General features: G+C 31.7%; 1 protein-coding gene across 4 annotated transcripts in view; it reads right to left on the bottom strand.

The window, feature by feature from the left end:
• Nucleotides 1–26,542, bottom strand: part of Nos (Nitric oxide synthase) — a 74,144-nt gene that overhangs the window by 632 nt on the left and 46,970 nt on the right. For 3 of the 4 annotated variants that reach the window (XM_081985473.1, XM_081985472.1, XM_081985474.1), the window contains 15 exons: nucleotides 26,171–26,345; nucleotides 21,612–21,908; nucleotides 11,866–11,960; nucleotides 11,561–11,810; nucleotides 8,230–8,303; nucleotides 7,868–8,023; nucleotides 6,553–6,727; nucleotides 6,344–6,499; nucleotides 2,798–3,032; nucleotides 2,572–2,741; nucleotides 2,305–2,515; nucleotides 2,167–2,254; nucleotides 2,009–2,107; nucleotides 1,790–1,955; nucleotides 41–232 (listed from right to left, as the gene is read on the bottom strand). In XM_081985473.1, coding sequence (XP_081841599.1) covers nucleotides 41–232; nucleotides 1,790–1,955; nucleotides 2,009–2,107; nucleotides 2,167–2,254; nucleotides 2,305–2,515; nucleotides 2,572–2,741; nucleotides 2,798–3,032; nucleotides 6,344–6,499; nucleotides 6,553–6,727; nucleotides 7,868–8,023; nucleotides 8,230–8,303; nucleotides 11,561–11,810; nucleotides 11,866–11,960; nucleotides 21,612–21,908; nucleotides 26,171–26,345 — 2,539 coding nt within the window. The remainder of the gene's footprint in view (nucleotides 1–40; nucleotides 233–1,789; nucleotides 1,956–2,008; nucleotides 2,108–2,166; nucleotides 2,255–2,304; nucleotides 2,516–2,571; nucleotides 2,742–2,797; nucleotides 3,033–6,343; nucleotides 6,500–6,552; nucleotides 6,728–7,867; nucleotides 8,024–8,229; nucleotides 8,304–11,560; nucleotides 11,811–11,865; nucleotides 11,961–21,611; nucleotides 21,909–26,170; nucleotides 26,346–26,542) is intronic. The other variant, XM_081985475.1, reaches the window with a different exon arrangement.

The raw sequence follows: 26,542 nt of genomic DNA, 5'->3' as shown, positions 1-26,542 counted from the left end.
CAGTGATTACCAGAATATAAGTTGTGTCATATCAACTTACCCTCAAAGATAATAAAAATGACTGAACTTCATTTTCAGACATTCCTCCGTATTTTCGGATAATTTGTTTTAGTGTTTGGTATACGTGTTCTGCCATGGTACAATCTCCGCAAACGTAAAAGTGTCCCTCCTGAATTACGAGGAGTTTGTATATTTCTGCTGCCTCTTCTAGTGCAAGATCTTGTACGTAAGTCTAGAAGGAATTATAATGTAATTAAAACCAGTTTTAGTAATGTATCCTAAAATCAGGAGACAAAAGAAATTGAAAATAAGCTTAACGCGGGTTTTACATCAAGTTTTAAACTAATTAGACACAATTACTTTATAAAAGTTTATCATTCAAACAAATTCATGAACTTCTTGGAGCATAATGTGATTTTATGTCCGGTGATTTACCGGCAAGGTAAAGTAAAATTTACCAATTTTACCAGTAAATTTATGGGTCTAAAAACTTGAATGATATCATTTTCCTGTCATGGCAGTTATTAATTTGAAAAGTCTTAAATCTGATTCACTACAATTTTCGTGCACTTTTTTGAGTTATTTAGCAAAAACTGATTTAATGTAACAAATTTTCAAATGAGTTGAAATTGTGGTTTGAAATTTGAACACGGTTTAAAGGACAGTTAGATACAAAATAGACTGTAAAACCCACTTGGAGTAAGAAAATTACTATTTTAAGCAAATTTTTGAAATCCTCATTAAATTTCCTATCCAATAAAATTAAAAAAATACTACAAAATTTGGTACAGTCAGGGAGAAAAGCGGTGTTAAAGTTTGAACTGCCAGAAACACAGTTCGAAAGAACAGTCAAGGACAAAATCGCTTGTAAAACCCATCTGGAGTAAGAAAATTATTGTTTAAGCACATTTTTAAAATCCTCATTAAATTTCCTATCCAATAACCTAAAAAAACACTAAAATTTGATAAAGTCAGGGAGAAAAGCGGTGTCAATTTTTAAACTGCCAGAAACACAGTTTGAAAGAACAGTCAAAGACCAAATCGCTTGTAAAACCCACCTGGAGTAAGAAAATTATTGTTTAAGCACATTTTTGAAATCCTCAATAAATTTCCTATAAAATAACCTAAAAAAAACACTAAAATTTGATACAGTTAGGGAGAAAAGCGGTGTCAATTTTTGAACTGCCAGAAACACAGTTTGAAAGAACAGTCAAAGACAAAATCGCTTGTAAAACCCACCTGGAGTAAGAAAATTATTGTTTTAATCACATTTTTGAAATCCTCATTAAATTTCCTATCCAATAACCTAAAAAAACACTAAAATTTGATACAGTCAGGGAGAAAAGCGGTGTCAATTTTTAAACTGCCAGAAACACAGTTTGAAAGAACAGTCAAAGACCAAATCGCTTGTAAAACCCACTTGAAGTAACAAAATTATTCTTTTAATTACAGTTTTGAAATCCTCAATAAATTTCCTATCCAATAACCTAAAAAAAACACTAAAATTTGATACAGTCAGGGAAAAAAGCGGTGTCAAAGTTTGAACTGCTAGAAACGCAGTTCGAAAGAACAGTCTATTTTGTGATACATATTAAGATAAATTTAAAATACAATTTTGTTTACACTGATAAAATTCCTTCTTGAAGCTATTTTACGAATAAATTCACCAATTTCTTAACACTGCGGTGTAAAACCTGCTTAAGAAAAACTTTGAACAGACAGAACTAAACGTTGCAATGAACGAGTTTAAACATTAGAGGATTATTAAGGACAGGCACGTTTTACTCACTTTTTTCACATTAGGCTCCCTAGACAGTGCCAAGAAAACTCTATCTAAAACTCCTTCCTGAACCATTTTTTGCTTTTCCTCTCTGTAAAGATCCATTTCGTTGGTTCTGCATCCGAAGAATAACCATATTTTTCCAATTTCATGCTTAGATTTTAACTGGGCATATCTGAAAAATTATTAAGTCAAATGCTGTTTGGATTAATTTATGAAAAATCTTACCGTTGCTGCCAAAATGCTCTAAACGGAGCAATTCCAGTTCCTGGTCCAACCAGTATAATAGGTTTGGATAAGTTTATAGGCAGGTAGAAGTTGGGTGCACTAAATTAATATAAAATCATATTATGCAACAATTTACTAATGAAATAAACTTTAATTACCTTCGAATAAACATGCAAATATCTTCCCCAACTTCAATATCCTGCAAGTAATTAGAACAAACACCATAATGAGACGGACCTTCTCCTCCTACAAAGTCAAGCACAATTAAATTTCCTTACAGTTTTTTTACAACTTACCGTGAGTGTTATAAACAACAACAGCAACAGTCAAATGTACTTCATTCGGGTACATTAGTGGACTGGATGATATAGAGTAGAAACGGGGCTGTAATATGCTAAGTTGAGCTATTAAAAGAGGAGCATATGGACTGACTGAAGGAAATTCTTCCAATACTTCAGCCAGATTGGGAAAGTTCCAATGTCTCCAGTCTTCGTAAGCTGAGGAATCCTTAGATTTCATTTATATTTTATTTCAAAAAAATTGAGTGGTTTAACTTAACCTACCGAAGCTAAAAAGTTCAGTCTGGTTTGTTCCTCTTTATCTGTTGCGATGCTAGCAAAGTGTTGTAACAAGTTGGGTGATGGTGGTGTTGTTATATCTAGGAAACGAGTGAACAAGTCCCTGACTGAACAGGAAGGCAAACGTTCATGGGGTTTCCATGTTTTGACCACTCCTGCAATAACAACGCTTCTTTAACAATAGAAACAAATAAAAAACTCAAAAAAGTACCATTAGATGTGTGAGTTTCTTTGAGTAGCTGCAGCTCAACCGGTTTGTCAGCATCTGAAACTCCTTTAATCCGACTTAATATAGCATCCACCAATTCTTTCCTATTCATAGGGAAAACCCCTAAATGATCTCCAGGTTTGTATACCAAAGGATTTTTGATTTGGAGCAATAGGGTTACTTTAGCAGATTTATCATTCAGGAGATTAGTTCTTTTTACCAAAGCAGTTGACACCACCTGAAATATTACTTCAATTAATTCTTCTGCTGTTTGTAGTAAATGAATTTGTCGTTGATTAATAACTCAGTCACCACCTGCTTTATTATAAATTGATTACGGAAGTTTGAGGTGCCAGTTTGCTAAAACACTCAAAAATGTATCCCCTTTTTAAAGCCAATTAATAACATCAAACAATTTTTCACGTTTAATAATAAAGAGCGACAATAGCAACAGTAAAACTTTCTGAACGTTAGTACAATAAAGCTGAAGGCTTCAACATATGAAAGCATTATCAAATTACCAGTACGTGAAACTTTATAGTATTAACTGGAGTAACGTAATATAAAATACCACTCTGACAAAAAGCAGCCATGTCGTTTCGAATACGAGAGACAAAATTCAATTTGCTGGCGCTTAGATTTAATAAACAATGCCCTCTAAAATTGTTAATTAAAATAATTTACATAATTCTATTCAATCTCTTTCTGCAATTATAATTTTAGATTCTCTTTTGTGGTCGTTTTTGCTACTTTAATGGTGTGGCAATACGTCTCATATCAGCAATTTATCATTTTGTTTAGGTATGTTTTTTGCTATTAATTTTTTATGTTAAATATTTTGTTGGATAATTGTTTGTAACTGAAATTGATTTATTTTTTTACATTCTAGTGCATTTTGTTATTTTTTTAGAGTAAAATAAAGTTTCATAAAAAATTAAATCTTGTCCTGTAACTTTTCTGTCAGTAAGTTCAATGTATTTCCACATTTTTTGCTAATCAATATTTTCTAACATAAATAGGGATGATTTATTAAAAAATTGCAATCCTAATGACAGAAATTTTAGGAATTACGAACAATTAATTTTTTTTTTGCATTTAGTACATTTTTTCAAAACGCTTTGTAAGGTAGTAATAGTGGATTCTATTTATCGGCCCTTGTGATTGCAAAAAACATTGAATTAGACTAGTTTGTGTCCAATTTCTCCCTAATTAATGCCAAACTTTCCAAAACCAACTAAATAACAACTCCATCGTTGTTCTAACAAACACAAATGGCATTTTTGAGGCTATTTATGGTCCTTGCAATAGCAATCCATAGCCGAATTGGCTCTCTTGCGTCAATACAGTGCCCAAAACCAGCAAATAACGAATTTCTATTAAATTAACTTCTTTGTTTGTAGTTACAGATGAGTAAAGTTTAAAAATTATTCTGGTGTATACAGGGTGCCACAAATTCGTACAAATAGGAATCTCGAAAACGTTAAGAGATTTAGAAATTAGTTTTTATTTTTTTTGTGGATTTATTTGATGGGATAATTGAAAATGATTGGCTCTTTTCCTTCTCTGCAACCTGGCAATATCTATACTGTGATCAAATAAAAAATTTGAATGGGTGCCATATTAGATTTTTCTATTTACAAATACAGCAGAAAAATTATGTTTTTATTGTTGATGAGGTAATTCAAAGTAATTGACACTTTGTCATTGCAACCTTTTTCCCCTTTAAACCTAACGTCACATTTAAAGAGCAGATTTCGAAAGAACTATTGCATCATGATTTTAATGATGTTCAACACTAAAAATTTAAAAAAAGTCTGTTTCTCAATTTATTGTAACATTTTATTAACTGACAACTATAAAATTACAATTTTTTTATTTTCACTATGTTCTGAGTTTTACTTTTTTTAAAATGCGTTTTTATCATAGAAATTGATTTTTTGAAATTTTTAGAGTCATCTAAGATCAATTTGCAATTTTATAGTAGCAATTTTTACCATGTTTTTCAATTTTCAAAGGTTTTCAAAAAGGGTGTTTTTCAATGGATATTAATTTTCTAGAATTTCTAATCATTTAAAATCAATTTGCAATCTGTAATTTGCCATTTTCTTCCTGTTTTTCCAATTTTAAAAACTTTCAAGTTTTCAAAAAGTGTGGATTTTTTTTACGGAAATTGATTCTTTAATATTTTTAAATTCATCTAAAGTTAATTTAACATTTTCAATTTGTTCTCCCTGATTTTTAATTTTCCAAAAATTTCAAGGTTTTCAAAAAAGTTATTTATTTTTTGTTCACGGTAATTGATTCATGAAATTTCTACTGTAATCTAATATCAATTTGTAATTTTTAGATTACAGGATTCAACAGAAGCAACTTGTATCCATCACCAAACAAATTAATTTTTAGTTGGCCATTTTCACCTTGGTTTTCCTTTTTCAAGATTTTTAAAAAATGTGTATTTTTGGAGAAATTGATTTTCTGGATTTTCTAGATCCACGTAAGAGCAATTAGAAATTTAGTAGTTACAACATTTACCATGTTCCTCAATTTTCTTTTTTTTTTTCTAAATTTTCAAAAGTGGGTTTTCTTTTCATGGAAATGAATTCTCTAAATTTTCTAGACCCACCTAAGACCGACCAACTTGAAATTTTATTTTCATTAAATGGAAAAACAGCGACAAAACTTAACAAAAAGACCCTTTTTAAACTTAAAATTAATAAATAAGCTTGACTATTTTATTTTACTTTTTATCATTCTACAGCATACATAGTAAAAGTATTATTATAAGAGACGTTTCTCCCTTGGAAAAACAATCACCATCATTAATTAATAATTCAGCGAATTCTAAAAAAACTAATAACAAAGAGTCACACATAAATAAAATCAGAACAAATTGTATTTTCAGATTCAACTTTGAAAATTTTCTTTTAAAAGTTGATGATGGTCACCAAAAACCAAAACGTCGAATCTTAAATATGATATTGCCTTGTTGTAGAGGAGAAAAAGTATCATTTATTTTCAGTTTTCTTATCAAATACACCAAAAATAAATAAAAAGTAATTTTTAAAATTATTAAAATTTCTGTTATGTGTCTCTAGCAGTTTTCGACATTCCCAGACTCACACAGAAATTTGTGACACCTTGTATATACTGTATTATAACACAACCCAGTAACTTAGGTTTAATTTACACTCTACACTATAAGTTTCAATTGAGTAATAATAGCTTGAAACTTGGTTCTTTGTAAATTAGACAACTTTCTTGTTGGTAGTTGCTATTTCAATGCAATAAGGAAATGTTTATTATTATTATGCAACGCCCTGCAATTTTGAGGCTGCTTTACGGTTTGTACTAAAAGATTCCTTTGAACCACTAAAAAAATACACACACACTTTGAAATTAATCTAAATTTGCATTAAAAATCATTATTATTTTTTTCCTTCATTCCTTGTTTATCTGTCTTACTTAATTTTTCCAGAAAATTTCCGGTACCTTTTAGCCGGAAAATTGTACATTCCTGGTGACAAATTTATATAAAATATGCTGATATACCTTTTTATTGTGACACTTTGATAAGGCACTGGCAGTGTCGTCCTTATTTGAATCAACAAATCTCACACTTTGATGCGTCAACGATTCACTTTGCAGTGAATTAGTGGCTTCAATAAACGCCTCATCATCGTCCAAGCAAAAGGTCTCGCAAGACACCTAAAACAACATTAATCGTAAATTTAATCTGTCCTAGTAAATTTTCAGCGAACCTTAAATATCTGGGGCGCCCATTTCATAAAAGCCTGTTCTTGTCCGCACATTTCGTCACCGGTGGACAGTTTCAGCAGCCTTTCGCCACCCAATTCCCCGAGAAGGTTGTCCACATATTTCCCAAATGCGCAGAAATTAGGATAAGCGCTGGATCCCAGTGCAAAAACGGCAAACCTGAGATGAATGGACGAAGCCGAAGAACATTTAGATAGTGACAGGTGCGGTAAAATATTGCGGTTTCAATAAATCAGAAGCGTCTCAACATGCGGCGAAATAAAAATGTTTTTAGGCAGCACGTGGAATACAAAATGATTCATGCTAAGCGTTTTAAAGAAAATTACATCATATTTTTCAGCTACTTTTTCAGTTAATGTATTGGAATACTGTGAGTTCTGCGTAAATTTCCTTGAATCAAATAGTTGAAACCCAAAAGAATTTATTACACAATTTATTATTTATTTTTGAGAAAAGATTGGATGGTCAGTATAGTAGGCTACAAAAATGTTTTGTTTGTGCTAAAATTTGGTGTTTTTTTAAACAGCCAAGGTTAATCTAACTTACACTTAACGTTATAAAATAAATAAAATTTAAAAAAACTGAAAAGTGTCATCAAAATTATGACCCCTCACTTAGAAACAGCAAAGTAACACATTAAATTTCTAATAAATCTAAAAATAAATATAATTAATAAGTAATAAAGTTTTTTATTTGAAAAAAAATAATTGAAAGTAGTGCAAACTGAATAATCGCGTTTGACAGGTCCTGTCAAAAAATGTTCATAAAACTTCTCATAAATGCAAAACCAACCCTGTATCTATTTGTAAATTTGAATGAAAGGAACGAAAACCTTAAATTACTTTTTTCTTTCATTGATGCCAAAATATTATAATGCAAGCATCCAGAAAACCTGAAAGTCTAGTCGGTGTTTACAATTTTTGGTTATTTATTTGATTTTGAGGTTAGAGTTTATTGACTTTTGACAGATGACAATTACAGGCATTAGAGAGTTATTGTAACGCAACAGTAATTCCAATGCTAAATTAAGAATTATATTATAATAAATTATATTGATTATAAAGTAGTCTAAGTAAGTCTTCGTCTCGTGCTTGCAATTATCATTGTTTCTCTGTCAGTTTTTATCTATTCTAGATGCTTAGGGTAGTATATTTTATATTGTGATTTTATTTAGTGTATCACTTGGGTGTCTCTTTGCATCTCTTCACCTGCTTTAGTTACAACTAAGTAAAAACTGACTAACTACAATACAAAGTGCAACTTTCTACTCTATAGAGTGCACTACTACATCTGTTGTACCTCACGTTACTCAGAGGTCCAAACGTATCCTCCAAAAGTGGTTCACTAATTGAGGAGGAACCACCTCGAAGAGAATCCAGACGATCCAGTTTTCGATTTACTGAACCAAGTTCACTTTGGCTGTTAGCCTTTATAAAAGACTTTGACGTTGCCATGCTGTTAAAATAACCCATTCAGAGTTCGGTTAAATGCGAGTTAGTTAGATGTGCAAAAGTATCAACGGTATGTGCTGAGATCAATCAATCACCCTTCGAACCTTTTTATAAACACCCAGATCGTGCACGATACACATTTTTCCTTAGATAAATCAATTATCTTTTTACATGATTGTCAAAAATTTAATTAAACGTCAAAATTGTTACCTGAATCTTTCCGGATCCCCATTCATTATCCCGTTCTCGCTGATCTTGAGGGTGTAGAGATTATTGGCAAAATCCTATGCAAACAATATGGATTTATTAACCTATTCGTATATCTATATGAAAGATTGGTGATAAAATAGCTTTAACAAGAGCAAAAATTTGCGCAGTAGTTATCTATTTAAGAAATTAAACAGTTACAAGCTTAATGGTGTTAAACTCGTGTGGCGGGTATAATTATTTTCTACCCCTTGGCTTTCCTTGTGGATCTTAATTTCCACACCTGACACCTTAGGTCGAGAAACTTGGTTAGGGTTATTAAGAGAGTGTAATATGGATTTAATTTGCAGATTAGTAATAAAAAAACTTACATTACATTTATATAGATTAAGTGCTCACAGCTTCTAATACATTATAGCTCTATCAAATGATAGTTAACTTGATTGGTTAAAAGCTCAGGTGCACATTTAATTCTAGTGAAAATGTTACTTTCGTAACTGTTTGAATAAGTATTTCCTGAGTTGTAATAATAATAATAAATAAAGCGTATGTAAAACTTTAAACCAAGCTGTACACTTAACAAGCCTATTGCAGTCTGTTTTCAATTTATTCAGCTCTGCCTCTTTTGCTAACTAAATCTAATTAGAAATGGAGCTCCTGTGTTTGCGTTCATTTCGTTCCCACAAGTTAGCTTTTCCCAAAATTGAGACATAATTAATTGAGCATAAACTGAAACAGGGACATTTTACAATTAATCTAAGTGCCACTAAAGTGACTGTTACACCAAAAAAGTGTGAAATAGTATAAACTTTCAGATTGATGAAGACGAGGAGTTTTACAACTTTATTAACAAGGTGAATATTAAATCACCTTTGTCTAGAGTTTTTCGGTGGTTATTATGAAAAATCTCTTGCAGTAAACCAAGAAAATTAGGTTAACGTAAGACCATAACTTTTCCAAGCTGTAGTTAAATTAGGTTACTTGCAACATTTTAAAAAGTTGAGAACAAGGTTTTTTCTCCTTTGATCCATGAATAAATTAACAATTTTTTTTTTCATTTTGTGTAAGTTAACCAGTTTTCAATGAGACGGAACAGGTCAGAGTGATCCTTAAACATTCGTTATCCCCATTAATGAAAATAACAGCTTGTCGAAATGAATTTAAATTTAAACTTGATTTGTTTCCGACCAAATGTGGTGAGACCATTTGCACGTTGTCTAGTCAAGTATAATTCATTTTACGTTCCATAAAGTTAATTAACCGAGGTTCCAATTAATATATTCTGAATGTAAGTACTGGAATTGAAGCTCTTTCAAATTGTTTTTTTTTAAGTAGTGAAATTGTTGGTTAAAATGTTAAGTGGATTAATTACAAAATAGTTGAAATAGCTCTATTATTTAAGGAACTACCAACAAGTGTTAATAAAAAAAAGTTGTAGGAAATTTTATGCCCTACAAGATTACATTTAGGTGTTTTGTCCTTCTTACAAATTACAGGCCAAAAAGAGAGCACTCCAAGTGGGTTTTACAGGCAATTTTGTCCCTAGCTGTCCTTTTAAATTGTGTTTCTGACAGTTCAAACTTTGATACCGCTTTTCTCCCTGACTGTACCAATTTTTATACGTTTTTTAGGTTATTTGATAGGAAATTTAATGAGGATTTCAAAAATGTGCTTAAATCAGTCATATTCTCACTCTAGTGAGTTATACAGGCGGTATTGTCCCTGACTATGCTTTCAAACTGTGTTTCTGACAGTTCAAACTTTGATACCGCTTTTCTCCCTGACTATAGCAAATTTTGTACTGTTTGTCAGGATTTGGTAGGAAATTTAATGAGGATTTCAAAAATGTGCTTAAAACAGTGATTTTCTCCCTCCAAGTGGGTTTTACAGGCAATTTTGTCCCTAGCTGTCCTTTTAAATTGTGTTTCTGACCGTTCAAACTTTGATACCGCTTTTCTCCCTGACTGTATCAAACTTTATACGTTTTTTAGGTTATTTGATAGGAAATTTAATGAGGATTTCAAAAATGTGCTTAAAACAGTCATATTCTCACTCTAGTGAGTTATACAGGCGGTATTGTCCCTGACTATGCTTTCAAACTGTGTTTCTGACAGTTCAAACTTTGATACCGCTTTTCTCCCTGACTGTACCAAATTTTATACGTTTTTTAGGTTATTTGATAGAAAATTTAATGAGGATTCCAAAAATGTGCGTAAAACTGTAATTTTTTCACTCCGAGTAGGTTTTACAGGCGATTTTGTCTCTGGCCGTCCTTTTCAGTATGTGTTTCTGGCAGTTTAAACTTTGATACCGCTTTTCTCCTTAACTGTACCAAATTTGTAGTGTTTGCTTCAGGTTATTGGATAGGAAATTTAATGAGAATTCCAAAAATGAGTCTAAAACTGTAATTTTCTCACTCCAAGTGGATTGGACAAGAAACTTTGTTCCTGACTATCAAACTGTCAAACTGTGCTCCCAAGTTGCAAAAATCAGGCTTTAGAATCGTTTCCTTGCAGTACTTGGTGTAAAACGTGTTTCTGAGATTTAAGATACTTATTGTGACAGTATTCACGTAACTGCCTAGCTAAATCATCCTTCAAAAACCACGTGATAACTGTCCCTAATGTCAAAATTGTCAAAATTTGCCTAGAATTTGTAAGAATTACAGTTTAGCACAGTTTATAGTATTCGAAAACAGACGTGTTTCTGAGATTTATTGCAATAATTTTGACAATTTTCAGTAAATTATTGGTAAATTACAAATTGTTTAAATAATAATATCAGAATATTAATGACAGGAAAATGATATCTTTCAAGCAAATCTCAATTAGACCCATAAATTTACTGGTCAGATTGGAATTTACTGGTAGAATTGGTAAATCTTCCTGTCACACTGAATTTTACTTTACCTTACCGGTAAATTTACGTCCATCACTACAATAAAGTGATAAAAAAATGACCAATATCTACGGATATAGAGAGTAATAGAAATTATAATATAATTTTTTTTTAACAAATTATTTAGTAATAAAGTGCACAATTTCCCTCCATTTAACTAAACCTCTATCAATCGGAAATAGCAATGCTAATGCATCGAATTATTTGTAACACTCTGTATAATAATTCATAACATAATAATAGAGTCTATTACTCATAAACTGTCCTCAAAACATGACAGCATAATATTCTGCTTTGAATACCAAGTGAGCTGGTTTGACGAGATACTGAATTTATCTTCGTTTATAAAATGTATACAAATACAATAAAACAAAATTGCGCATTATAGTTTAATTTTAACTTTTACTGTTTAAGAAAATTAAAATCGTGAACTTACCTCACCATTTTCAGGTGGATCACCATTACCAAAAGTGGACGTAACCACAAGTAACAAAGCCTCGTGCTCTATACTGGAAATGTCGTAATCGACCATGCAATACACTTGTGCGTTAAAAGCGTGTCCGAAAATTTCCCCTAGTTTCTTAGCGTATCCCTCCGATTTGCCAGTTTCAGTGGCATAAAGCACCGTAGCCTTAATCCTTCTGGACAGCGCCCTTCCGAATAACTTGGAGGTAAATTTAACGGCCCTGGAAAATCATAAAAAAATCTAATTGAAAGCGAGAGATTTTCCGAACGAAATACCTGGCAATTTGTTTGAAATGAAATTTCCTTCTCGGTTTCTTGCTTTTTCCGGAATCGCGGCCTTTCTTCCAGATGTGGCACTTCCAGGCCGGATCCTAAAACAAATTGGTACATTCGGATATACAGTCAGCCATCTGAATGCTTTTCGAATAAAATAGGACATTTGTTTGCTAAACTGCAGTCAGAATCAATTTGCGATTTTGTTAATGCTTTGATTTATATTGCAACTTTAAAGTATTACACGTTACAAGAGAATATAACTCTCATTTCAGTAGAACTGAAATAAATAATGTTTTGATATTTGAATTACCAAAAGAATGCTTTTATGAGTATTATTTTAATTATTATTTAGTGTTGATAATAGAAAACTCTCCAGCTGTAAATATTGTTTTATTTGGTTGGTTTAATTAATTTCCAATTTGAGCGCAACAGATATTTCAAACAATTCAGTTTATAAACTTTCCGTCAAAGATAAAATTTTCCAATAAAATAAATAATGTATAAAACACTGCTTTTAAAACATAAATACCGTAATTGCGATTTATTGGAAAAATAACAGGATTTTGGTAAAAGTTTATAATTTATTGGTAGTATTAGGTTAATTGATGGTTTACTAGGTTTTTAGTAAATAAATGTGCCTGTGTTAATTTTCATAATGGCCCTGTTAGCATTTTAACTGTATGTTTTACAATGTGAAACCTTTCAGTTTATTCTTTAAACAAATAAAATTAATTTAATGTTAAGCTTTTAGCACTGACATGAATTGTTAATGTAAAGCTTTAGTACAATTTGCTTTTATGTTGTTGTTGTAAAAAGAAGAATTTTAAGATTCAAAAAATTATTGAAATTTTTAGAATATTTGGTGTCAATCGTACTTTGCTTCATCTCGTATGTATAAAGTATGTTTTTTACAGTAAACTGTCTAAATTTTTGTACTATTTTTAAACCCTATTTACTAGAATATTACAATTTGTTATGACAGAATAATTTGCCTTAAGTTGCTGCTTCTATTCCACCTTTTAAAGATAATTGTAAATCTAATTTTCATACAAAACAACATACATATTTAGTAGTTTTATTTAGATGGATATACTGGAGTAAATTACATAATGTAATAACCGTTTTAAACAATTTTTTATGAGAGAAAACCACTGAAGGGATTTTGTAGCTGATGCAGGAGGACGATGAGTTTTAAACGTATTAAAAATTTTTAAATTGTTTTAAACTATTCGTAAATATTTACATTGTGATGCTAGTTTAAGCCTCGTTTATTAACTGTTGAATAACAGATGTTTTAATTAGGGATTTAATAACAAACTCGTTTCTCGCATTAAGGGTCCGCACACACACTTTTGGGCCAAATTAAAAAATAATATTACTCGTTATAGGAAAAGTCCAGGGAAAAGCCCTTAGTTCGGTTGCGTTTTGATGTTTTTGTTTTATATACAATTGTGGTAAGAAAAAAACCGTGTAACGGACAGAGTAACATTGGGGTAATTGCATGCGCCAGACAAAGACAGTTAACAAAATAAAAAGACTAGTATGCGAAAACCTCGTGACAGTGTTGTCACGTTGCCAGACAAATCTGAATTCATCGACTGGATTAGTTGTATAATGTTCTTATCACACTAGATTAAAAATGACACTTTCCGGGTCACGTGAGTGTTGTTGACAAGATTCAACTAAACTTTACAGTGTTGCCAGCTATAAATAAATCCAAATTATTACGACTACGTAACGTGCTCTTACAGTTTAAGTTTTTCCTAGCTGTTTAAATGTAATTTACATACTTTTAAGGTTAAAGTTGACATTTCCCGGGTCATGTGACTGTTTTTGATAAGTCTCAACTTAAATTTACAGTGTTGCCAACTGCAAATTTAAATTGTGACGATCACGAGACGTTTTTTTACAATTGTAGCTTTTTCAACTGTTTAAATGTAATTGACAGATCTTTCTAGGTAAAAGATGTCATTTTCTGGGTCACAAGACTGTTGTTGACAGATGTCAATTGATCTGTACAGTGTTGCCAGCTACAAACTTAAACTATCACGATTACGTGATGTGCTTTTAAAATTGTGGGTTTCCCAACCGCGCGACATTGACATTTGTTTGTCAAACGTGTCATAATCACAAAAGGCATAGATCTGTCATTAAAATGTCATTCTGACGCTCGACCAATACGAAAGGGCGCAAAAAAGAAAATTCTAAAAATAGACACTATCAAACTATTGATTTAAACCTGTCAAACTTCAATTACAGCTGTCAAAACATTAGATAGGTTAGTGTAGGTATCGACACTATAGAGAACCAATGATTTTAGTTATTTTTGTAATTTTCGAACGTAGCCACGTCAACATTTTGAAGTATAAACGACATAATCAAGGCAACGATGCCAAATTAATATAAAGTAAGTAATAGTTAATATTATAAGCTGTCAATTAATTTTTTTTGTTTTTATTTTGCACTCCATTCCAAGTTCCTAGCCATATTATTGTTTATTGTTTATTAGTTTTAACTCGAGGTTATGTTATGTTTTTTCTATTTGACAGATGAAAATTACTCAACTACTACAGTTTTCTGTCTTTGTCTCGCGCCTGTAATTATTAATGTTTCTCTGTCCGACACACTTGTATATCGAATATCAAACAAGGTTAAGATGACGTAACAGCGAAAAACAATAGTAGACAGTTGCATACTGTCTACTATTGTTTTTTTTTTATTTATCCCCTTATAGTAGTTTGGTTATAATTTGCCAGATTTACTTTATCTACAGTTCACCTGTATTTATAATACTGAAAAAACATTGATTTTTATACATTTTGTCAGTAAAATCAAAATGTTGACACAATTTTGTTTGCTACTTGCTTTTTGCTTGCTTCTTTTGTTGTATTCTTCCTCATTGTAACCAAACACAATATTGGCTAATAAATCATGAAGCAACATTTATTAACGTGGTTATAGACTGAAGCTTAAAATCACCAATTACCACAATCTATGAATAAAAGCATAAATCAATCATTAATAAATGCTCCTATCAATTCAAAAAGTTTAGAGCCTGTAGAATATGGAATGCATTTCAATTCGATTTTTCACTCTAAAACTTTTCCAGTAACTAACAACCAACATTAAAGGTTTTCACGATTTCCACAAGTGTATTACCATTATTTAAAAACAAATTGGAAAAAAAAAACAAAAGTATTTGAATTTATTGGCGGGATTTGCGAGCATAAAACTAAAATTTTCGATTTGCTCAATCGACCTAAGTGGAGACTCATTCCCGTCGAAAAGTCGTCAATTTATAAAGAGATTTTCGCAATTTATTTGATTTGGCCGATTTGCATTCGTTACGTGGTGCTTTTTCGATGTGTGCTCACAAAGTTTTGTCGTTTTTTTCTCCACTAGGAAAAATAATTCAACGCTTAGTGAATGTGCAAACTGAAGTGTGAACAGCAACTTTTATAAAGTTTTTAACACTGTTTCTGAAGGGACCTTTTATATAAAGTTATTCACTTTAAACCGAACGATTTGACGTTATTTTTTCGTAAAAAAAAAACGGAGAAATTTTGCCAGTTTTTTCCCAATTTCAGCATGGAAAACGTTTTGTCGTTCGGTTCTGTTGGCACAAGTTTAAAGAAAGCTGATGAGGAGAACAGCGGAATTTCGCAAATATTGTCCTCCCGATTTCCGTTTGGATTTATTGGAATTATTAGTGCGTTCACCTAGAAATCAAATTCATTTTAACGGCACAACAAACTTTTGGAATATTGCGACAGCCTTTACTTTACTCTGTATTTACCAGCAAACACAGCGTTATAATAAATAGTCCAAGCAAATTGTATTCCAAAGAAAAGTTTTAGATATTGAACTTTCGTTCTGGTCACTTTACATCAACAACCTCAAAATTCCCGAGAAAAATGCCAGAAACTAATTTTTTCATAATTTTTTATTTATTCTTTTCGCACTAAAATATTCCTGTTTTAGGTTTAAATCACTTAATAAATAAATAAATTTCCTCCTTTAGAAAATTGTTGTAGAGAGTTCTGCTTCCTCTTCTTTTTTCGTTTGACATCTATTTTTAGTTAAAATAATAAAGCTATTATTTAAAAACATTAAAAATTTAAATAACTTTTGCAACAATGGATTTTTTAAATTAATGTTAATAATAATTAGTCGATTCTACGAAATAGTTATTTAGGCAACAAGTGCAAAAAGTACATCTTTTTGAACGTAACGTGAATGTGAAAGTGAAAAGAAAGAAGAAAGAAAAACCACACGTTTGCAAAAAAACTTTATTGCACTAGTGCACAAAAGAGGACATTTTTGCACTAAAAATCATTAAACAAGTGTACTTTATTGCACGATTTTATAAAAATATACTTTAGTTATGGACGACATATTTAAGTTAAAACATACTATGATATTCTATAACTTTTATGGAAATCTATTTATTTTCTGACCTAAGCGAAAAATCCATGTTTTTATGTGAAAATGTTAGTGATTTTTTTAGGTTATCGGATAGGAAATTTCATGAAGATTCCAAAAATGTGGTTAAAAATGTCATGTTTGCTGTTTAAACTTTGAGAGCGCTTTCCTCCCAGACTGTACCATATTTGTGTGTGTTTTTCAGGTTATTAGATGGAAAATTTGATGAAGATTCCAAAAATGTGGTTAAAAATGTGATCTAGCTACTACAAGTGAGCTTAACAGACGATTTTGTCGCATATTGTCCTTTAAACCGTCATTTTTAGAGTTCAAGCTTTGACAGCGCTCTCCTTCCGGATTGTACCGAATTTTTAGTGTTTTTTTAGATTAATGAGTAGGAAATTTACTGAGGATTTCAAAAATGTGCTTAAAAATGTTATCCGGTTACTACAAGTGGGTTTTAGAGTCGACTTTGTAGCCGACTGTCCTTTAAACTGTTATTTTTACAGTTCAAATTTGGACAGCGTTTTACTCATTAACTGTACCAATTTTTTAATGTTTTTTTAAGTTTTTAGTTAGGATATGTAATGAGAATTCCGAAAATGTGCTTAAAAAAGTGATCCGGTCACTAGAAGTGAGTTTTACAGGCAATTTTGTCGCCGACTGTCCTTTAAATTGTCATTTTTACAGTTCAAATTCTGACGGCATTTTGCTCTTTGACCGTACTGAATTTTTAGTGCTTTTTTAAGCTTCTAGTTAGGAAATGTAATGAGAATTCCAAAAATGTGCTTAAAAAAGTGATCCGGTCACTACAAGTGAGGTTTACAGGCGATTTTGTAGCATACTGTCCTTTAAACCGTCATTTTTACAGTTCAAGTTTTGACAGCGCGTCCCTCCCGGACTGTACTAAATTTGTTGTGTTTTATAGATTAATGGATAGGAAATTTACTGAGGATTTCAAAAATGTGCCTAAAAATGTGATCTGGTCACAAGAAGTGAGTTTTACAGGCGATTTTGTCGCCGACTGCCCTTTAAACTGTCATTTTTACAGTTCAAACTTTGACAGCGCTTTACTGCTTGACTGTAATGATTTTTTTAGTATTCTTTTAAATTTTCTAACAGGAAATTTAATGACGATTCCAAAAATGTTCTTAAAAAAGTGATCCGGTCACCAGAAGTGAGTTTTACAGGCGATTTTGTCGCATACTGTCCTTTAAACCGTCATTTTTATAGTTCAAACTTTGACAGCGCTTTTGTTAGCAAATTTTTACAGGCAATTTTGTCGCCGAACTGGACCTTGAAGTGTCCAGTATACTGTGTAAATTTTTCATAAATCGTGCTCTGCAATTGTTGAAAATACAGGACGTCAAACAAGTGAACCAAGCAAAAATTATAAAACTCACATCCGTCATCGCTTTGTTGCTTCCTAGGAGACTGACACATTTTAAAAATAAAAAATCAGTTAGAATCTTAATTTTTCTACACAATGAAAGGGTCTAGTATATTGCGTAAAATTTTCATAAATCCCGTTCTTGAAAGACTTAAACAAGTGAATGCACCAAAACTAAGTTATAAAATTGGCCCTTTTACTTCCTCATTGAATTTAAAATGTTTTGCTTTATATCCAAGTCTTGACCAGACGAAAAAAAATTGTTTTGTCATAAATTGTTCAGAAAAAATACTAAATCACTTGTCAAATATCAAAATATAACATAAAACTTCAATTATGTTTTTCCTGGTAGGTAAGACAAATTGCGGTGCGGTGTTTTACCTTCGCACGAACTTCCCCAGAGGGCCAAATCAACCAAAACAGGAAATTGCTTTTCGTATGGCGAAGAGCGTTATTAAAATACTTCAGATTGTATTAAACTTTTTCGGAAAAATGGGAAAATAAATTTATACAAATCAGTTACGTTTTGAAAAGGTTATTTTTTTTGATTGAGTGGCGGGAAGATTGATCGCTCAATTAAGTCAAGTACTACGTTTGAATATGTATTTTGTATTATTGACAGTCGTTTTTGAGATTAAATTACAAAATTCAAAAAGCAATATCCTGGAAAATTATACTGCACGTACTTTAAGCGAAAAGATGACAATCTTGTCTTTACCTAGACATCTTGACGAGTGTACTTAAGCTAAGTGGATAATTATTACAGAAAATACATTACGTAAGTTTTGCATACATATTTTTTTAAACAAACATAACCACAATATCGTATTTTTTAGTAATCCAGTGGTTTTGTCCAGCTGAATAAAAGCCAGTTTCAATGTGAACGGTTAAACATCTAAATCTAAACATTATTTGTATATAACTGCGGATCCGGATATTCACGCTTCCCTGATCTAGTTCAAAGCTTTGCTCTTTTATTTGTACATAAATTGATTGCATGTTTTTTGGCTCCCAATAGCTTCAGTTCAGCCTATCCATCAGTGTTGCCAATTTAAAATATTTAAAGAAGGTAAAATAATTGGCCAAAAAATGGTAGATAACGGTAGATAAAAAAATAAACAATTTACATAAGAAACCAATAATTTTTGAGATTTTGACTTTGTTTATGACAAAGTGTATTGGTTACATAAGGTAAAAAAAAATCATTTTACATTATTATACAGGACGTTTTTTAATGATTGCAAAAAATTTTTCTACATCAAAAAATACTGCTACTAACCATACTTTCGAAAATTCAAATTATTCTTTTTCCATCATTTGTATCTAAGTTTTCACATTCGTGACAGATATCACGTGGATTTAGAAGATAATTTAGCTAGGCAGTCACGTGACAACTCTCAAAATAACCGTCATAAATCTCAAAGACACGTTTAATATCAAATACAAGAAAACTTTTTTAAACCCCAATTTTTGCATCTTTTGAGCATAGTTTGACCTTTTTGACGTTAGTGACAGCTGTCACGTGATTTTAGAGCACTGTTTATATAGGCGGTCACGTGATAATTGTTAAAAAAACTTGTTCAAATATAAATAAACACGTCTCGTTTCGAAAACTGAGTTAAACTTAATTTAATTTTTGCAGATTCTAGGCAAATTAAGTTTTAGAGGATAATTTAGCCAAACCGTCACGTGATCCATTTAAAGTAAGAAAACGATTGTTTTAAGCACATTTTTGAAATTCTCATTAAATTTCCTATCCAATAACCTGAAAAAACATTATAAAATTTGGAATAGTAAGGTAGAAAAGCGGTGTCAAAGTTTGAACTACCTGAAACACAGTTTGAAATGACAGTTAAAGACAAAATTTGTCTGTAAACCCACTTGGAGTAAGAAAGTGAATGTTTTAAGCATATTTCTGAAATTCTCATCAAATTTCCTAATCAATAACCTGAAAAAAACACTATAAATTTTGGTACAGTCTAGTAGAAGAGCGATGTCAAAATTTGAACTGCCAGAAATTCAGTTGGAAAGGATAATTAGAGACAAAATCGCCTGGGAAAACCCACTTAGAGTAAGAAAATTACTGTTTTAAGCACACCTTTGAAATTATCATTAAATTTCCTATCCAATAACTTAAAAGAACACTTGACAAATTGGTACAGTCAGGTAGAGAAGCGGTGATAAAATTTGAACTGCCAGAAACACAGTTTCAAAGGACACTCAGAGACAAGATTGTCTGTAAAACCCACTTGGAGTGAGAAAATGACAGTTTTAGGCACATTTTTGGAATGCCCATTAAATTTCCTATCTAATATCCTGAAAAAACACACAAAAAATAGTACGGGCTGGTAGAAAAGCGATGTCAAAATTTGAACTGCCAGAAACACAGTTTGAAAGGACACTCAGGGATAAAATCGCCTGTGAAATTCACTTGGAGTAAGAATATGACATGTTTTAAGCACATTTTTGAATTCTTTATTAAATTTCCTGTTCAGTAACCTAAAAAAACACTACAAAATTTAGTACAGTGTGGTAGAAAAGCGGTGTCAAAATTTGAACTGCCAGAAAGACAGTTTTCAACGACAGTCAGGTACAAAATTGCTAGTAACATCCACTTGTAGTGAAAAAAATTACAGTTTTAAGCACATTTTTGAAATCCTCATTACGTCTTTTACTTATTAACCTAGAAAAACACTTTGAAATCTAGTACAGTCAGCGAGAAAATCGGTGTGAACATTTGAACTGCCAGAAAGACAGTTTTCAACGTCAGTCAGCAACAAAATAGCTTGTAAAATCACCCACTTGGAGTGAGAAAATGACAGTTTTAGGCACATTTTTGGAATGCCCATTAAATTTCCTATCGAATATCCTGAAAAAACACAAAAAAAATAGTACGGGCTGGTAGAAAAGCGATGTCAAAATTTGAACTGCCAGAAACACAGTTTGAAAGGACAGTCAGGGATAAAATCGCCTGTGAAATTCACTTGGAGTAAGAATATGACATGTTTTAAGCACATTTTTGAATTCTTTATTAAATTTCCTGTTCAGTAACCTAAAAAAACACTACAAAATTTAGTACAGTGTGGTAGAAAAGCGGTGTCAAAATTTGAACTGCCAGAAAGACAGTTTTCAACGACAGTCAGGTACAAAATTGCTTGTAACATCCACTTGTAGTGACAAAATTACAGTTTTAAGCACATTTTTGGAATCCTCATTAAGTTTTTTACTTAATAACCTAGAAAAAAACTTTGAAATCTAGTACAGTCAGCGAGAAAAGCAGTGTGAACATTTGAACTGTCAGAAAGACAGTTTTCAACGTCAGTCAGCAACAAAATAGCTTGTAAAACCTACTTGGAGTGAATAAATTATAGTTTTAAGCACATTTTCAGAATGCTCATAAAACTTTCTATCCAATAACCTGAAAAATGTGGTGTTTTTAAAAACACCGGAACAACACATCAAAAAATGGTAAAACAACACCGGAAAATGGTAAAAGAACCACAAAAACGGCATTTATACAGTTTGAACGGTAGACCTGGCAATATTGCTATCCATATTCGATATTTTTCCGTTCGACCAGGATTTAAGCTACGAAAAGTCGAAAGTTATTATATTTTTAGTTTAAGCACAATTGGTTGGTTACGCTTGATAAATTGGTAGAAGTTGTTACAATTGACGCAAAATACACTTTTTTTAGAATACACTAATCACTTTGATTGAACATAAATGAGTGGAAAATTGTTTAGATTGAAAAAACGTGTCTTTCCATCAGGAAGGACGACGCAATTATTTATAACGACGTCTGTACGGAAATATGTGATACACTCGTTTCTTTGATGGAGCAATTACTTTAATTTGCTTTCTTTCAATACGGTTCATTTATTTTTCAGCTAATTTATGCGACTGTTTTTACATTAATAACAAAAAAACGTACCTGGTATTCATATGAAGGTTTCAAGTAGTACAAAGCCATTTCTTGATGGAAAACTGGGGTGGCTGATCCGGATAAAGGTGGGACAATCCACACCCAATCAGCTGGACATCCATTCCTTAGTCTTTGTTCATTTTCCAAGTGTTTCATAAAAGATTCGGAAGCTGTATGGTGATCCACTATTGTTACTCCTTTTTCCTGGAAACTGTGAAGGACTGCCAAGTTGCATTCTACCATAGCTTTGTCTTTCCATAAAGTGACTGGAGTGCGTACGTCCAGTCCCATATTTAAAGCAACAGTCTGAAATACATGTTGTTTTTTTTAGACCAAACAGAAAAAAAAAAATACCAGATTGTGGTAATATTTTGGCTGAAAAGAACAATAGGACCTGAACCGATTATTCACCATTAAAGACCCAGTTCTTGCCAAAAACTTTGCTTATTTACATATCAGGAAAACGCCCTTTAAAAGTTTACGTGTACTTCTTTCAGGAACACCGTATGCATCACTAAAATGTTCTCATCGTAACAGGAATAAAAAAGTTTTTGACTTATACAGGGAATTTAAATATTGGGACAGCCAGTGGTGTCTAAAAAAAGTAGTTAATAAGCAAATAATACTGTGCACAACTTTGGCAACGTTACAAAGATTTCAAAAAAATTGAAACGAAAGTTTTGTACTAAATTCAAAATTACATTTAATAGCTCTGTGATAAAGCATTTAAATTAATAAACACATCAAAATTCAATTTGCTCAGCTGTTAACTGTTAAATATCATTCGAACTGTGTAGAAAGGGTGTCGAAACCAGTTGACAGAAAGTTCTACAAAGTTTACGAGAGTGTGTAGATCCTTTGAAGTTTTGGCGCCTTACAACTGTCGAAATTTATACAATTAAATTGCAAAAAATGTAAAGTTAAACAATGCAATAACTTACAGACTACATTCTGTAGAGTTTAAAGGTCTTTAAACTCTAAGCTCTTATATCGAATTTCATGCAAAGGAATATTGAACGGTAAATGGTCTCTTCAATAAATAATGACGCGAATTTTCCGTATTTCCTATACTCTCGATGGTTTTTGTCTAGGTTTAGTCGATTCAAATCCCTCTTCAAGAACGACACTGGGATTTAGTATTATAACGGCTAATTTAGAACATTATTAATCCTAAAGTGCATACTTATAGGATTAAGGCATAAAACCGTGCCTAGTAAGGACGTTATAATAATTCAAAAGGTTTTACATAAAAAGACCACTTGTGAACAATAATAACTGAATAGTATCCTCCGGTATTTTGGTTAGGTGTAGTATAAACTAACAAGGGTTAAAAGGGGAATATTTACAGCCCTGGGATCACATGTTGTAAAAATGGGATCTGGTTAGGGAACGTATTTTTGATGACGTCGAAGCAATTCGATTTTTGGGACCGATAATAAAAATATATCACTCACACGTGTGTAATTTTAGATAAAATTGTGTTTTCTTAGAAATATGTCTTCTATTAAAATTCCAGGGCACAATCATTTCAGCAAAATCTTATGCTTTTTTGACCATGACAGAACTAAATTCTTCTTATTAGTATTTTGGCGTTTATTATCGATCATTCTTCTTTCAAAATTTTTGGACAATTAGACAAGTCCATCATTTCAACAGGTTCTTCCGCGCTCTTCTTAGAGAAGAAGTTAATCCCTCTGGAAACGTTTCGAAAGTTTTCAGTAGTATTTGGTTATATCTGGCTTTTCCAAAATGATGCTAGAGGCTTCTGGCAATTTCAAAACAAGCTTTGGAGGAATTAGGGTGGATTTTTAGTAGTATTTAGAAGCGTCTGGCATTTTTAAAAAATCTTGTAAGATTTGAATGTTGCAGAGCCTCCTGACAAATTTAAAAAAATTCTTAGAAGGTTTAAGACATTTATAGAGGCTTCTGGCAGTTTTTAACACCTTTCCCATAGTATTTGGATGTTTCTGGCATTTCCAAAATGATTCTAGAAGTCTCTGGCAAATTTTAAAATGCTTTTGGAAGATTTACGATGTTGGTAGAGGCTTCTGACACGTTTTGGTTAATTTTTAGTAAAATTTAGAGGCTCCTGACAATTTTTAAAAAATCTTGAAGGATTTAAGATGTTTGTAAAAACCTCTGACAAGCTTTGAAAAATTTCTTGGTAAGTTTAGGACATTTATAGAGGCTTTTGGCAATTTTAAACCACTTTTGGAAGATTTACGATGTTGGTAGAGGCTTCTGCAGTTTTGGTAGCTTTTTAGTACTATTTAGTGGCTCCTGATTGTTTTTAACAAACATTGAAAGATTTAAAACGCTTGTAGAAACCTCTGTCAAATTTAAAAAAATTCTGGATAGGCTTAGGACATTTTTAAACCACTTTTGAAAGATTTACGATGTTGTAGAGGCTTCTGACACGTTTTGATAGCTTTTTCACAGTATTTAGAGACTTCTGACAATTTTTTAAAAATCTTGAATCATTTAGGATGCTTGTAGAGGCCTTTGATGAATTTTAAAACATTATTGGTAGGTTTAGGATATTTATAGAGGCCTCTGGCAAATTCTAAACCTTTTTTGGAAGATTTACGATATTGGTAGAGGCTTCTGACAAGTCTTGGTAGACTTTTAGTAATATTTAGAGGCCTCTGAAAATTTTTAAAAAATCTTGAGAGATTTAGGATGCTTGAAGAGGCCAATGACAAACTTTGAATAATTCTTGGTAGATTTAGGACATTTATAGAGGCCTCTGGAAATTCTAAACCTCTTTTGGAAGATTTACGATATTTGTAGAGGCTTCTGACAAGTTTTGGTAGACTTTTAGTAGTATTTAGAGGCCCCTGACAATTCTTAAAAAAATCTTGAAACATTTAGGATGCTTGTAGAAGCTTCTGGCAAATTTTAAAAAAATCTTGGTAGGTTTAGGTCATTTATAGAAATTTTTGGCAATTTTAAACCACTTTTGGAAGATTTACGATATTTGTAGAGGCTTCTGACAAGTTTTGGTAGACTTTTAGTAATATTTAGAGGCCCCTGACAATTCTTAAAAAAATCTTGAAACATTTGGGATGCTTGTAGAAGCTTCTGGCAAATTAAAAAAAAATCTTGGTAGGTTTAGGTCATTTATAGAAATCTTTGGCAATTTTAAACCACTTTTGGAAGATTTACGATATTTGTAGAGGCTTCTGACAAGTTTTGGTAGTATTTCGAGACTGGGGTTTTTAATAGAGAGAATTTAGGTTTTTAATAGTATTTAGAGACCTCTGAGAATTTTTAATTGTCTTGAAAAATTTGAAATGCTTGTAGAGGCCTCTGACAAGTTTTGAAAAATTCTTGCTAGGTTTAGGACATTTATAGAGGCCTTTGGCAATTTAAAACCATTTTTTGTTTTTTTAGGCTTCTGACAAGTTCTGGTAGGTTTTTAGCAGTATTTAGAGACTTCTTGTATTTTCAAGTTTATTCCACAGGCCTCTGGCAATTTAAGACCATTTTTGGAAAATTTAGGATGCTGGTAGGTTTTTAGTACTATTTAGAAGTCTCTATATTAATTTTATGGATAATTTAGGCCGTTCTTAGGGGCCTCTGGCAATTTTTGAAATTCTTTGAGTAGTGTGTAGCATTTAAAAAAAAAACTATAAAAGGTTTAGAATCTTTTTAGGGAGGTTTACGAAGTTTTCAGTAACCTCTCGCTTAAGGTTTTAATTTGAGTTTAAATTTTTTGGCAATCTTACCTCACTTTCTTAAAAATATGTTGTTTTCTCATATCAGGCAGTCTTATATCTAAATTTCTAGGCAATTAGACAGCTGAATCATTTCAACACATTCTTTTGATTTCTTTTCTGGCCCTGGCTGAACTTAATTCTTCAAATTAATTAATTAACCACATTCTTTAAAAAGAGAAAAAATTAAAAAAGATAATGTAGAATAGTAAATGTAATGTAGAATTTGAATGAAGAACAGAACTAAAAACATGGCTTTAACTCACTATTTTAACTGAAAGGGACTAACTTTATATTCTGCACTTAACAAACCAAATATGGTAGATTATTCTAAGCTTAATTAATCCTTTTGAGTGTTGGCTGGGAATTGTTTGAAATAGTGCCGGACAATTACCGTTTCTACCCACATGTTCGTCTCGTATACTTTTCAATTTAAATAAATTCAAAACATATCCAGGCAAACCCAAACTTAAATAACATAACCTCTCAAGTGTATGTCAAAAATTACTGTAACAAAGATTTAAAGTTTCTTTCTAAAATTGGCCATAACGCATCTTATTTAACTAACACAATAAGGATAAGAACTTTGAGTTGAAAGCTAACTCAAACTGACATTTAACCTTACTTAAAACTTTAAGTAAAGGTAAAATGCCTGTAGAGGAACTTTAATGCGTTAATTAAGTAAGCCGCCGGTGCTTATCAAATACCCAGCATGAAACAGAAATGGTTTTGGTTATCTTTCATCCTAACTTTGGAAGATTGGAATAATTTCCGACTGTTAAGAAACGCAATTTGGTTCATTATGATAAAACCATCTCAGTAAAATTGTCACAAATAGTCAAATTTACTTACCTCCAACATATTTAATCTTTGTGTATCACATAGATCTCTGCAGCCTATTTCAGTGCTCATGTACCATCCATTAAATGGTGCAGCAGTGAATTGCAAACCTCCACAGTCAAACATCATACTTGAAACTGCTGGTAAAGCGTACCATCTCAGGCCAAGATCCTCAAACCAACTCAATCTAAAAGCAAAAACACACAAAATTCCAGGTAATTTGCATGTTTAGAAGACTTCTACAAATTGTAAGTTGGAGGGATTTTTCCTGTTAATGGAAAGCAACGACAACTAATCCTGTTTTTCTTGAAAGATTACACAGTCAATATTGCTTCGTGCGAAACTGACAGAACATCCGTAGGTGTGAAAATATTTGTTTAGTTT

Source organism: Ips typographus, linkage group LG8 (genome assembly GCF_016097725.1).
Source record: "Ips typographus isolate SLU linkage group LG8, UJ_Ityp_2.0, whole genome shotgun sequence".
In the NCBI taxonomy this organism is placed as follows: domain Eukaryota; kingdom Metazoa; phylum Arthropoda; class Insecta; order Coleoptera; family Curculionidae; genus Ips; species Ips typographus.
Note: the sequence above shows the minus strand (reverse complement) of the source record. Positions and strands in the feature narration are given on the sequence as shown.